Genomic DNA, 14,673 nt, shown 5'->3' with positions numbered 1-14,673 from the left:
AAAATAGTTAGGCTGAATGGAAGTCAACATTCATTTTAAGTAGAATGCAATGACAGATCAGATATTTGAATGAAAGCTGCAACGGAATTTAGATTTCCAATATACAGTTAAGTGCTTCACTTGTGAACCAGTAAAGAATATATAGAGATCATTCAAACAGAAGAATCAAATTAAGGCTAAAAATTCCATGTGATAATTACCTGAATTTTTCATTACCGTTTTGATAGCATTTGTCTTTGATTATCTAGACTCTGATAGGAATATCATATACTACTTTTGCAATTCTTTAGGAAGATGTATATATTAGTCAGCTTAAAACATCATGACAGACTCCCAGAGGCTGAGTGGGTGCCTGAAAGCGACAGGAACTGGTTTTCTTCTCGCAGTTTTGGAGGCTGGAAGTGCCAGGCTGATTGGAGTCCGGTGAGGGATCTTCCCTAATTAGCCACCTTCTTTGCTGTGTCTCCATGCTCTGAGGAGAGCTCACTTCTTCTTCTTCCATCTTAGGGAAGGAAAATACCAGAATGGGTTGTCTTCTCTATTATTCTCTTACTACTTCTATTGTATGAATGACATACAAAAAGGCACCAGTCTGGAAATGGTTTCCATGATAAATTGTTTTAACCTGTTTTCGACATCTTATTGTATTTAGGGCTGTACCTTTTTGTTTTTATTAAACCTTAATTTCCTCTTAAAGAGACAGTTGTAGACATGATCAGGTTAGACCTTCTATAGAAGAACCAAGCCAGGGAAGAAACATGTTTTAGTAGCTAGTGTGTAGCAATGCATAATTTTCTTGTTTTGTTTTTTATTACTGTTAATACTTACCTCCCAATTACTTTTTTGACACATCTGTATATAACTCAAGAACTTATATTTTAGAAAAATCATTTCTTCAAATGATTTTTCTCCTCACAACTTTTTTTTTTTTTATCAGTGGTGAAAGTCCTCGTCTTCTGAGTCAGAAAAAAAGTTGCTTTCAAGCAAATTCAAGTTTTTCGTTTCCCCTACCCCATCCCTTCAAAGATGGACATTATTTACTGATGTTAAAACACTACATTTTGGTTACTTCCTCTGATCTTGCTTAGGGCAGAGAAGAGAATTTGTGAGTCTGTAGCATAAAAACTTTGAACTTAAGTGTGTGGTCTATAGTTGTGAGGAATTTTTAATGCATTGAATGCATTTTTTTTAATGTTTCTCTTTTATGTATTGTGTGTGTGCTCCCAACAGACTCCCAGACCTCTAAACATCATTAAACAAAACAACGGTGAGCAGATTATTAGGAGACGAACGAGAAAGCGCCTTAACCCAGAGGCACTTCAGGCTGAGCAGCTCAGCAAGCAGCAGAGGGGAAGTGGAGAGGAGCAGGTCAACGGAAGCCCCTTAGAGAGGAGGTCCGAAGATCACTTAAATGAAAGTCACCAGAGAGAAATTCCACTTCCAAGCCTAAGTAAATATGAAGCCCAGGGTTCATTGACTAAAAGCCATCCTGCTCAGCAGCCAGTCCTGGTCAGCCAAACCCTGGATATTCACAAAAGGATGCAGCCTTTGCACATTCAGATAAAAAGTCCTCAGGAAAGTACTGGAGATCCAGGAAATAGTTCATCTGTATCTGAAGGGAAAGGAAGTTCTGAAAGAGGCAGTCCCATAGAAAAATACATGAGACCTGCAAAACACCCCAACTATTCTCCGCCAGGCAGCCCTATTGAAAAGTACCAGTACCCACTTTTTGGACTTCCTTTTGTACATAATGACTTCCAGAGTGAAGCTGATTGGCTACGGTTCTGGAGTAAATATAAGCTCTCTGTTCCTGGGAATCCACACTACTTGAGTCATGTGCCTGGCTTACCAAATCCTTGCCAAAACTATGTGCCTTATCCCACCTTCAATCTGCCTCCTCATTTTTCAGCTGTTGGATCAGACAATGACATTCCTCTAGATTTGGCGATCAAGCATTCCAGACCTGGGCCAACTGCAAATGGTGCCTCCAAGGAGAAAACAAAGGCACCAACAAATGTAAAAAATGAAGGTCCCTTGAATGTAGTTAAAACGGAGAAAGTTGACAGAAGCACTCAAGATGAACTTTCAACAAAATGTGTGCACTGTGGCATTGTCTTTCTGGATGAAGTGATGTATGCTTTGCATATGAGTTGCCATGGCGACAGCGGACCTTTCCAGTGCAGCATATGCCAGCATCTTTGCACGGACAAATATGACTTCACAACGCATATCCAGAGGGGCCTGCATAGGAACAATGCACAAGTGGAAAAAAATGGAAAATCTAAAGAGTGAAACCTTAGCACTTAGCACAATTAAATAGAAATAGGTTTTCTTGATGGGAATTCAATAGCTTGTAATGTCTTATGAAGACCTATTAAAAATACTTCATAGAGCCTGCCTTATCCAACATGAAATTCCCTCTTTAAAAAAAAAATCTTTCTTTTGATGAGTAGGTTACCAAGGTTTTAAAATGAAACATATGGTCAGTGAGAAAGAATGGGAAATGATAAACATGAATTAAAAAAAAAAAAGCCTAGTGAGTCAAAAATATCTTGCCTAATGTATACTGGGGAATCTCCTTATAAAAGCCCGCCAAATTATAGCTGTTTTGTCAGTAAAGATACAAATGCTGTCTAGAATTTGAGTTTACATACTGTCATATGAAAGCAGTGTTAGGCTGGCTATTGGCCCCTTCATTCAAAAGTCTGTAAGAGGTTGCCTAAGTTTAAAGACATCATGAAATCCCAGCCAGATGAGGAGAAAATGAATCTCCAGGGCAATGGAAAACAGCACCCTCTCAAATTAGTCTCCTCTCATTGACCATGTTTCAGATTTAGACCTCGAAATGTGAAGTGTGGTTAGGCTTGTTGAGAGAGCAGTAAGGATCGTGACAGTTGGTGGTACAAGGTTTTTCTGGCCAGCCCTGCCTGTACATACACATACACATCCTCTTTGATATTTTTTGTCCTTTAGATGTTCCAGTACTTGGTAGTCATTTTGTTTGCAGTTTAGACTCATTCTGTCCAAATATATCCATTCTTAAAAACAATGTCCTCAGTGCTTATGTAGTAATTTTATTTTAGCCAAATATTTCTTTCTTGTTTATGATGAACTGGTTTGGAATTTTTCAAGCCTCCTGTTGGTCACTAGTCTCACTTGGCACATTGTAACTAAAGGAATCCCCCCTCAATTCAAAGATTAGATAAACATGTCAGGCCATGGGTTTAATTTGTTCAAGACACATGGTATTTCTCTGCAAGGTAACCTGCTGTATTTATTTATTTTCTTTTGGTTAAATATGATTTCCAAACTTTGTGGTCAGGCAGCATGCAAGGTTACGTTACCACAGATTGACAGTTGGTGTATGTACCAATCAACCCCTTCATTAGATTTATACAGGTTTAGTTAAGTAGCATTAAATAGGATTCTTAGAAGTATGTCTTCATAGTACTTTTAATACTTAAGGCTTTGTAAAAAGAAAAAAAACAAACTATCCATGAAGGGAGAGCTCCTCAGCATAACTGCTCAGGGAAATAGGGCTAAATAATTGAACATTAAATAATTGGTATAAGGTGCTGTTAGTCGAGCATCAATGCTTGCTACAAGGATGTATGTACAAGGACTGACTTTAATAATTTGCATTATATTGTCCCAACCAGTAGTTTATTTTTTGCCACGGAGATGTAGAAGATATTACAAGCTACTGGATGCACTGTCAGATTAACTTATTTCATTAAAGAAGTTGGGAGAACAAATAGGAAAAAAACTTATTTTTCTAGTAAATATTAATGTATTACATTTCAAATAATGGTGCCTGACATATTGAATAATTATTTTCTACAGTGTACGTATGCAACAAAGATATTCCATCACGCATTAGAGTCAGTTCTGGCTCTGCCTAGCTGTTTACATTTGCAAATGTAGCAAACAAGGTAATGAAGCAACTATTTCTATTGCAGTAGGTATCTTTAGTGTGTATGTGTGTGCGCGTGTGTGTATGTGTGTGTTCAAGTTGTAAACGGTAACATGAAACAAAGGAAGTTCTCAATGTAATGGTGTGGAAAACCAGAAGGAAATGAAAATATTTTTATGCCTACTTAGGATACAAGGGTAGCACTATTCATTCCAAGTACTTTTTTTCCTTAATTTTAAGCTCTTAACTCCCATTGTTATGCTTAAGATGATAAACATATATCCTCTTTTTATTGCTTTGTCTGTGTTTCAGAGGAAACATTTCAGAAATTATTTTGATAAGTGTTGCTGAAATCTGCAGCACTGATGTTTTTATTGCATTCTGTAGTCGCATTTGCACTCCATTTTTACATTAATTCGCAGTGGCTTTGTATTGTTTTGTTTCGTTGGGTTTGGCTTCTTTCTCACAATGCAGGAGTCTCATTTTTAGGGTTGGATGGCATGTAGAGTTAACCAGTCCGTGACTGTTGTAGTGAATGAAGTTAAAAATACTTTTCTGATGTTGTGTTCTCATCTTCATTCTTGCATTTTTTTGTTTGTTTTCATGTTTAAAAAAAAGAAAAAAAAAAGGAAAAAAAAAGAAGATGGAGAGAAAGAAAATCAGGACTAAGTCCTCTGCTCTGGTTTCATTGTTAAAGGACCCTATTCTGATCTCACCTGTCTGTGGCATAGCTCTAATATTCACAAGAACTGAAATAAAGAGGTGGAGTGAGGAGCTTTGACATTCAAATGACTTGATCTAATTTATCTTTCTTAGGAATTTTGGTGGATGCATCTCAGACTATAGTGTCATATCTGAGAGGTGACAAAGATCTAAAAAGGAGATTTCCCAAGCAACAATATTTAATTTCCTTAGTAAAAGAATATTGAAATGCACTGTACCAATCCTCAAGGCTCATTGTATGTGGACTGCCCAAATCAGCAATATACCAGAAATTTGGTCAACTTGGGCAATATTGCACATTACATCTTTGATATCCTTTATGCAATTTCTTCAGTGTGTTAGACACAAGTAGACTTTTCATTGTTGGCGTGTATGCCCTTTTTTTTTCATTCCATGTTTTTTTTTTTTTTTTTTTTTTTTTTTTTCTCAGTCAGACATAGTAGCAATGACTAGCATTGGAAAATACATATCACTGTGCTTGGAATATCTATGGTCAGTCTCCTTTCAGTAGATTGTTTTTGGATAGCATCGGTATGTTAGATCTTACTCCGTATTCCTTTATTATGAATTATTTTATTTTCATGTTTGTTTATGTTATTCATATTTTGGTAGAGAAAAGGTGGGGCTTAAAAAAGATGGAACTTTATAATAACACTAAAATCCTCCTTATTTTTTGATGACCTAAAGTTTTGATTCCATGTTTCTAAATGTATTAGAAAAATGGCTTTTATTTTTAAAGGCATTTGAATTGTTTTGTCTTAAATTGTGAAGGATTTTAAGTGAGCTATTTAGGTACTTAACCTTTTTTTGAAGGACTTTCAAGATGATTTTGGAACTTTTCTCTCTTGGAGAAGTCTTCATGGATATACCATCTAAAGCAGTATGCCATTTCAAACCTGCAATTCTTTTCAAATATTTGACAATTCTAAATTGAGCATTGGCTCCAACATTGGGCCAGAACCAGTTCATTCACACTCTTCCTTTTCTTACATTTTTTTCTCATCTTCACTCACCCCTAAGAAAGTACTGTTGTTTGGGATATAAAACCATAAAGAGCCAGCCAGCCCACCTCAGAAGATTGTGGATTGAGAGAGACACTACATGCCTCTAAGTACATGAGAAAGGGATGGAGCTCATGGAGTTAACACTCTCTCTGTTGTTCAAATGGCAACGAGTTGCCCAGTTCTCTCTACATGTCATATTGAGATGTTTTTTTGTTTTGTTTTATTTTGTTAAATCCACTTTAAAGATAGTAATGTTCTGTTCTAAACTGTTCTCTTTTAGTAAAGGTAGATTTTAGGAAACAAGCATGGGGATTCTTTCCTAAGGTAATAGTGAGAAGAGGGAACCAGTGATTATCTTCAAGAGCTTTTGTGGAAGCCTGTGGTAGCACATCTTGTTTATGATTGCACATGTGCACATAATCTGTTATGATTTAATGCAAATACAGCTCCAAAAACATTAAAATGTATATATATTCTTAAATGCCTGGGGAAATGTTTTTCTTAATAAATTGAAGATGATCCATATTGCTATCAAAATAATTATTACCCTCTTGCCACATGGCTGCAAACATCACAAAGTGACCTGTCATGAGATTCATGTACTGCCTGCCTACTTAGTTAACAAATATTAACACCTTTCTAGAAAATGGAGATATCTGCCATCTGGAGGTGGAATCACGGAGTGAATATGCTGGTGGTCAGGTGTCAATGCCGCATGCTGCCTCTGGGCCATATGCCAGCCTCTTGCCCATAGTTGAGATGGATTATACTGTCTGCCTTTGGGAGGAGGATCATGACAAAAAGTACCACATGGAATCTTTGGTTAGCTGGTAGGTGAAGGCTTGCTGACTTTGCTAGACAAGGAGAGCTGAGGAACTGTACATCATGAATATGAAACTAAATGTACTAACCAAGGGTAGGTACTGTTAGGTCGACCAGGCCATGATTAACTAACAGTGGTTAGAAAGAGACCCATGGAAAGCAGCATTCTCATAGATTTCCCAAGGTCAAGACGTTAGCTTCTCTGTAGGGTGCTTACTTTTGGTTGTCGATTGCTGGTTCATAGTGTTCTCATGTGTTTCTGATCACAGTACAGCAGTTTCTAAAGCATTTCCACTTATTCAGAGTCATTGGACCCTCTGGAGAATGCTAGGGCATAAATGTGCCAAGGCAGGGATGAAGAAAATGTGAAAATCAACAGTCATCCACACATAGAAATGGATAACGTATGCTCACATAATCTCTTGAAAAGCATGTTTCTTTTGAGAAGAACTTAGTGTGGTTAAGGTTACACTGTCCTGCACCAGAGCAAAGCAAGAGTAACTACCATGAAAAGAATGTTCAGCCTTCCTCAGACCCACAAGTCCCAAAACTGGATCCTGGTTTTACCCCATTATTTCTTCAATACAATGACTGCGAAATATCATTCTTTCTTTTTGTGCCTCAGGTTCCTCAGCTGTAAAATGGAAAAGTATATTAATAATAATAATATTAATATTAAAAAATAATAATGGTAATGTAGTACTTGTTTGTAAAGCACTTTGAGATCCTTGGTTGGAGGGCACCATAGGGGTGTCAAGTATTATTATGTGGCCAAGGGGGTTATTTAAAACTCTGGTTCCCGAGGGCCAAGAAAGTTTGGCATCATTCTTATTAAAGATGAGCTGTAAATATCTTAACTAAGCAGCCTATAGTGTTGACTATGAAGAGGCAAGACTATAACAAGGCTGATAAGACCATAGTTTCTTAATGGCTACCAATAAGGCACGTGTCACAATAACAAATGCTGAATTCTTTAGGGTGTAATATTTGACAACATGATTGATCTGGGGGTGGGGGGTGGGGACGGAAAACATCTCAAAATGCCAATGTAAAACTAACAGCAATATTCACCAGCAGAAAATGTCTTTCATATGGAATGATTTCATGTTGATAAGAAAAAGCATTCAATTTGTAGTCCTGATTTGAAGATCAGACTGTGGGGTATAATAGTTCTGTTCTTACAACATGTGGAATTTTTTTTTTCATTTTATTTTATTTTGTTTTCATAGTGCATGTTCATTTCTACTCACAACATGTTCTTGGTGTATTTCTTATGCAAACAATCTTCAGGCAGCAAAGATGTCTGTTACATCTAAACTTGAATAATAAAGTTTTACCACCAGTTATCCATGACGGCTTTGGTATGGTTTATATGGATTTACTTTCATCCATGAAGCAATAGGAGCTACAGGTCAATGTAACATATAGATGGGCTCTGAACTTAAATAATGAAACTGAAACCTGGTCACCATTTAAAACAATATTACTAAGATTTATTAAATTAGATTCTTTCTACTTGTTTTTTCTTTAACCAATAAGTTATAGGTAGATTTTTCTGCTAAAAATAATTATACTAGATTTTTAGGAAGATTAATGATACTTTTTTGTTTATTTCAAAGACTTATTAAGTATCAGACATTGAGTGTTGAGTATTGATCTGCCAATAATTATCTTTCAGTATGTAAATACTCCTTTTAAAGAAATATAACTTTGATTCTATTCAGTATATCCATATGCATGTGATATGAAGATCCTGATAAATATCTCACAATTAAATTAATATTTTAAAAACATTGTTTGCTTACAGTAGTATTAATCAGAGAAGATTCCCTGAAGGACAATTTTGAAAGAGAGGAAAGGCAGTTGAAATCCAGATGAGGAAAGGATGTGGGAAGACTCACCTACATTTTTAACCAGAAGGAAAAATCATTACAAAGCAGGTCATAAAATAAATAAGCAACTAACTGCTTTGGGAGATGTGTTTCAAACATTCCAAAATAATTGGTAACTACCTTCCTTGTGCAATCCTCATTGCTCATTTTGGTGGACTCAAATTAATGAACCAATCTTTCATTTATTTATTTGTTTCTTCTCCTTCATTCTTTCCCTTGTCTTTTGTTTTGGAAACAACAGTAGAGTCTCTTTGAGGGGCTTTCCTAAGGGTAACAGTTTGGTTCGCAGCTGTAGGCAGTGTTCTCTAGATGAGTGCAGAAACAGCACTTCGTGCGATTTCTTCTCCTTATATGGAACTTGATTCTTCCATAAGGGAACACTTTTCAGATGAAGTTAAAAGCACTTGATTCTCACCAGGACTGTCAGAATCCCAGTGAAGAGAAATATGCTGGTCTTCAACATTGTTGGAATATAGAAAAGTAGGGGCGTCAATCCTGTCTCCCCTCTGTCACATCTAGTCTCCAGCCCCTGGATGGGGGGTGGGGGGGTGGGTAAGTTTAAAAGGAGCAAAGAAAGAATTAGCCTGCTCTGATAAAGGCAGTGGCAGAAGGAGACTGTGAATGGGAGAGTGCCTTTCTGTGGGTAAAGGAACTCTTTTTTCCTGACTTTAACATTGCCAAAGGAGAGTGCTAACTTACGTTCCCAGATTTTCAGTATTTAACGAAAGGAAAACTGGACAACTAGGTTGCCAGAGTGAGATTTCTGGAGGCTGGACCACAATGACCTCTGATAACAGGCAGGAATGAAGCTAAACAAAAAGTTGGGCAAGCTCTCTTCCTAGGGTGTGTCCGGGTACCAGTGAATCAGAAGCTCCACCGGGAAACTCAAAAAGATCTGTGGCTGCAAGTGCCTGCTGGACTGGCTGATGGGGGAAAACCGCACAGAACACAAATAAATCCTGGGTTTTGAAGCATACTGCAGATCACTTTATACTTTTGCACTCTGTCCTCCTGTCTACCTGTCTGTGTTTAGCACAGTGGTATGAACACATCTCCATTTTCATTTACAAAAGTGTCAAAAGTAGATAAAAAGTTATGCCTAGGGATGCCTAAAATGCTCTTGTACCCTTTCCATGTCAGATTTTAGAATGAAAGTCACAAGAGTGAGAAAACAAAGTTTGACAGCAAATGGGATATTTATGTTATAATTTATCACATAAATAATTAAATTTGTTTTTATTTCTGAACCAAAGTACTTGTAGTGAAATCCCATTTACAGTTTTGCCAGTGTTCGTTTGGATATCTGTACTCAAAGATCATCATCAATAATTATATATATATATTATATATATATTACATGAAGCAACAAGTAGTTCTTCTGACTTCCTGTTTTTCTTCAGATAAGTAACAAAGCACAGGCTAGTATAGGTTATAAAAAAAAAAGAAAACAATAGAAGCTTCTAAAATTATTTTCATGCTCAGAGGCTTAATATAAAAAACCTCTGGCTGCTGAGCAGTGGTAGTGTATGCCTTTAATCCCAGCATTCCTGAGGCAGAGGCATTCAGATCTCCAAGTTTGAGGCCAGCATGGTCTACAGGACAAGTTCCAGGACAGTCAGCTACACAGAAAAACCTGTCTCAAAAACCAATGAACCAACAAATAAACAAACAAACCAAATAACAAAACCAGCCCCAACAAACTTATTTTGATGACTTAGATGTGAATGTTATTTCTAATTCTCTTAATCATATTTTTAATTAGTATTCACTTTTGTTATACCAATAAAAATCACAGTGAGTATAACAGACTTATTCTATCTTAATATATCTCATAAAAAATGCACCACCCAGCCAGGCAGCAGTGGTGCATATCTTTAATCCCAGCACTGGGGAGGCAGAGCCAGGCAGATCTCTGTGAATTTGAGGCCAGCCTGGTCTACAGAGCGAGATCCAGGACAGGCATCAAAACTACACAGAGAAACCCTATCTGAAAAACAAAAACAAAAACAAAAAACAAAAAGCACCACCCAAATGCAAGTTTCCATTGTTTTTCTTACAGTTGTGGTGAGGGATCGTTGGGTTTTGGTTTTTGATGGTTTTTGTTTGATGAGTCCTGACTACGAACTCAGAACTGACTACGAACTCAGTCCTGACTACGAACTCAGGAAAGGGGGCAGTAGAACACACACACACACACACACACACACACACACACACACACACGTTAAGATGTGGCACATCGTCCATATTTCCACAGGGGTATAATTAAGTAAAATCTCTGCACTCTACGTTGGCACTTATATGTCCTGAAACTTTAACTTCATCATATCTTTTAATATTCTTGAACAACAAAAACAATCATCCTCATTCTTATAATAACATTTTATTGAAAATTTGGAATTACATGACTGTTATGCCTTCTTAAATGGAAAAAAAAATATTAAATAGAAAGGTTTTGCTTTTGTTTAACAGTAGCAATAATCCCCAAGGAACACTGAAGCAAGTCTTACCTCCCATAGTTAATAAAGTGCAGACAAAACTTGAAATTCTAAGGGATTTTCACAAAATTCACCCAAGTTTTAGAATAAAATTGCTGAGATCTTCATGTTATGCTTCTTAAAATTATACTTGCAGTATGAATGCAAACATTAAATTATGGAGAGTCTCAAAGCCAGCAACACATGTTTTCCATGACTGTAAAACACAATTGCAGTGGGTATTGTTACTCCAGTGCCCAGTGGTAGCAAATGAGGCTTTGGTGTTCTCAAATATAGTGGAAATTCTTTTTTTTTTCCTTTTTATGAATTGGTGCCAGCTGGCCTTGATTTCCATGACAGTCTCATATTTTAAAAACTGCATGTATGGTTTACCTTCAATTAATGTTGTCCACAAGGAAAACATAGGGATCCTGTGTCAAGTGATGTCTTTGGGCCCTAGGCCAGTTCATTCCCTTTTAAACACCTGACAACATTTTATGGTTCAAAGGGAAATGGGTTGTTATTTGGTTTTGAAGACATTTGATTCTTGCTAATGGAGTGTTTCAGAGAGGGTATTTTAAATATTGTTTTATTAAAATGTGTTGTAGGCATAACTTCCAAGAGCATACTGTTTACTACAAATCAGAGTCCTGAGAACAGGCATCAACTGTGGACTAAGTTGAAAATAGACTATTTTGTTCTTGCCAAGACAACTTCATGTCCACTTCTGTAACTCCACGCATGAGCTGAAGCCTAGAAGCCACTGAAACTTAATTTCCTTTGACATCCTTGTCTTGGTTAACTAAACAAGTTAACCTCAAAAACAAACACTAACATATCTCACAATTCACAAGAACTGCACTTTTCATGACAAATGCCGATATGATGCTCTGTCAAACTCAGTTATAGGAGCCCATTTTCTTTTTTTTTTCTTTATTTTATTCTTAATAAGAATTTTTATTATACATTTACATACCAACCACAGATCCCCTTCTCATCCCTCCTCCCACTCCCCCCTCCTCCAGCCTTCTCTCCCAACCCACCCCTCATTCCTCTGAAAGGTAAGGCTATAGGAGCCCGTTTTCACAAAAAAAAAAAAAAAAAAAAAAATGTATACACCCAAGGAATGAGGGCTATTTGTACACAACATTGTCCAGGATGGTTTCAAGAAATAAATCAATTAAAATTAAATAAATGAAAATCAGCATGATATAAACATTAAGATATTAGAATATGTTTTAGATTTTTCTATTCTATGGGAAAAACAAGGAAAAAATGAAAAGAATAGGGAAAGCCACAATCTTAAAAGTTGTTTTAGTATATTGGTTTCTAATTTGAAGAAAAGCCTTGTTGTTTCATACATATGTCTCATGACACATAATTGTGAGCATGACTAATGAATGCTTAAAATCCAATCAGCCACTAGAGAGGTTGTTCATTTTCCTGTTTTTTGTTTGTTTGTTTTGCTTTGTTTTTTGGGTTCTTTTGTTTGTTTGTTTGTTTGTTTGTGTTTGTTTGTTTGTTTGGTTGGTTTGGTTTGGTTTGTGTAACAGCTCTAGCTGTCCTGGAACTTGCTCCGTAGACCAGACTAGCCTCATACTCACAGAGATCTGCTTGCCTCTGCCTCCCAAGTGCTGGGATTAAATGTATGAGCCACCACAGCCCAGCCTCATTTTCCTGTTTTAATCTTAAGTTACTCCTTTAAAAGTCCTAATTTTATATAATATTATGAGAAATTAGCACATGGTGAGATTTTTCATTTTTACTAAGTAAGTTTACATGTTTTATCCCTGTACATTTTACTAAATATGCAGATTTTATAGTAAATGATACTATCTACATCTTCATACCATTAAGTTAAATATCTAAGCCTGAAAGACCATAGCCCACATTCAGACTTAAGTACTTAAGTTGTGGGCCTTCCAATGTCTTCCAGGATGGCTCAATCAACTGGCCTCAGCCATACACATTTCTTCAGATTATATGGGCCATACATAATTTATCCAGATTTGGAATCCTTATGCAAGGTTTACTATTACAATGGGCTTAGTATAATGGATTTAGTAGATTCAATCTCCTACCCCACAAAAAAAACCCTGAAATTAGATCATTTAATTAGATACAACACACTTCATAGCCTACTAAACAATAATGAAAATGGTATTTTAGTTATTATATATAAACAATATATATAAACAATATATATATAAATAAACAATATATTTGCACAATATATGTTTGCACTTCTTTTAGGCAAACTACATTTTGTAACATATCAGAGTCCTCTGGGTAACTTCTTAACTATATAAAATGGTCATTATATTCTCTGGGCATATAGACTGACCCTTAAAATAAAGTAAATCTTAGATCTTGCTTAGCAGGACACTAAAAGTCAAACTCATCTTTTTTTTGCATTTCTATATTTGCTAATCATTTCTTAATAAAATGTAGAATTGTGGATGAATCTGAAACAAATGTTAAAGTGTTTTATCTTTCCACAGTATATACATTCTGAAAATGAAAGTTACTTCTATAAGTCCTGTTTGAGTTACTGATATAAAACAGCACCAATATACTTTTTTATGGAACACAATGAGTGATTTTTGTTTTCCAGACTTACATTTGAAATCAAATTCACCACAATATAAATATCAAATAACTCAGGGAAGAAACCTACTTCCAGTTTGTACTGAGTAAGAAAAGCCACAAAAGGAAAAACACAAAGATTAAACACTGGGGTACACAAAGTACATTTACGAGGAAAAATGAACATATCATTTTTACATTTCAAAATGAGTGATGTCTCCTGAAAGTCTCTAGAGCCCAGACAAAACCACTTCCACTTCCACTCAAGATTTTATGAATCATTATAGCTTCCTTCTTTCCCCAAACATGGAAGAACAAGTCAAAAATTCCCAGCAGGTGGGAGATCTTCATGAGAGTTCTGTGTAGAGAAGCATAACAAAAGGACATTTCTACTCATCAGTACTTATATCTATCTTCCCAGCACTCACTGGACTTGTAACATTACAGAGGGAATATACAGAAACAAATTGCAGATACCTTTATTCCCCAGCAGCATGCATGCTTCTAATTCACAGAACATTGATTTAAACATAAGAAACAGGCAGCAAAGGGAAGAGAATGTGAAATGTATATAACATCAGGAAAGATGGCCCTTCCTTTTGTGTTTTAAATTTCTAACCCTGTGTCCAGTTGTAATAGAAATATCACAAATACCTTTTTGAATCAAAAAATTATTTGTTGATATCTCCTCCCCCCAAAAAACATGGAAGCAGCATTTGAGAATTATCTTAGGATATAGTTCTCTAGAATTTCAGTTTTCAACATTTAGTACTCATTGAAACCATTTTCTATCCACCAAATATTTATTGATTAGATCATGACGTCCAAATGGACAACATCTGGTACTACAATGTCTGTAGGAAAAAGTACCTAAACCAAGTTTGCTCATTCTTTATTTGTCACTTTTGTGACCTTCAAAATTTCTTTGCTGAAATCCTAGTCTGCAAGATGGAAGTATTAGATTGTCGGATGCTTGGGGCATGATTGGGTCACCAGAGTTGAACCTACAAATGGGACCAGTTAGTTTAAAAAAAAAAGACCTGAGATACTATGCTGTGTCCTTTGCTCCATGTGATGACACAGAATACAGATATCTATGAACTATGGAGTGAGTCCTTATCAGAAACTGAATTTGTCAGTTCCTTGGTATTTAACATCCTGCTGTCCAGAATTGTGAGCAATAACTGATTGTTGTTTGTAAGCTATAGTAACACAAAGACATGGGCCTATAAAATCAACAAATGGTCAGCTACAGG

The 14,673-nt window shown here is 36.1% G+C and overlaps 1 protein-coding gene across 6 annotated transcripts in view; it reads left to right on the top strand.

Moving 5' to 3' along the window:
* The window catches only part of Trps1 (transcriptional repressor GATA binding 1), a 239,709-nt gene extending 231,899 nt beyond the window's left edge, over nucleotides 1-7,810 (top strand). For all 6 annotated transcript variants that reach the window (XM_028867929.2, XM_028867927.2, XM_037197788.1 and 3 more), the window contains one exon: nucleotides 1,231-7,810. In XM_028867929.2, coding sequence (XP_028723762.1) covers nucleotides 1,231-2,292 — 1,062 coding nt within the window. In that variant the 3' untranslated portion in view covers nucleotides 2,293-7,810. The remainder of the gene's footprint in view (nucleotides 1-1,230) is intronic.
* The last annotated feature ends 6,863 nt before the right edge of the window (nucleotides 7,811-14,673 follow it).

The sequence above is a fragment of the Peromyscus leucopus genome, chromosome 20 (genome assembly GCF_004664715.2).
Source record: "Peromyscus leucopus breed LL Stock chromosome 20, UCI_PerLeu_2.1, whole genome shotgun sequence".
In the NCBI taxonomy this organism is placed as follows: Eukaryota; Metazoa; Chordata; class Mammalia; order Rodentia; family Cricetidae; genus Peromyscus; species Peromyscus leucopus.
This window is presented reverse-complemented; position numbering and strand designations above follow the sequence as displayed.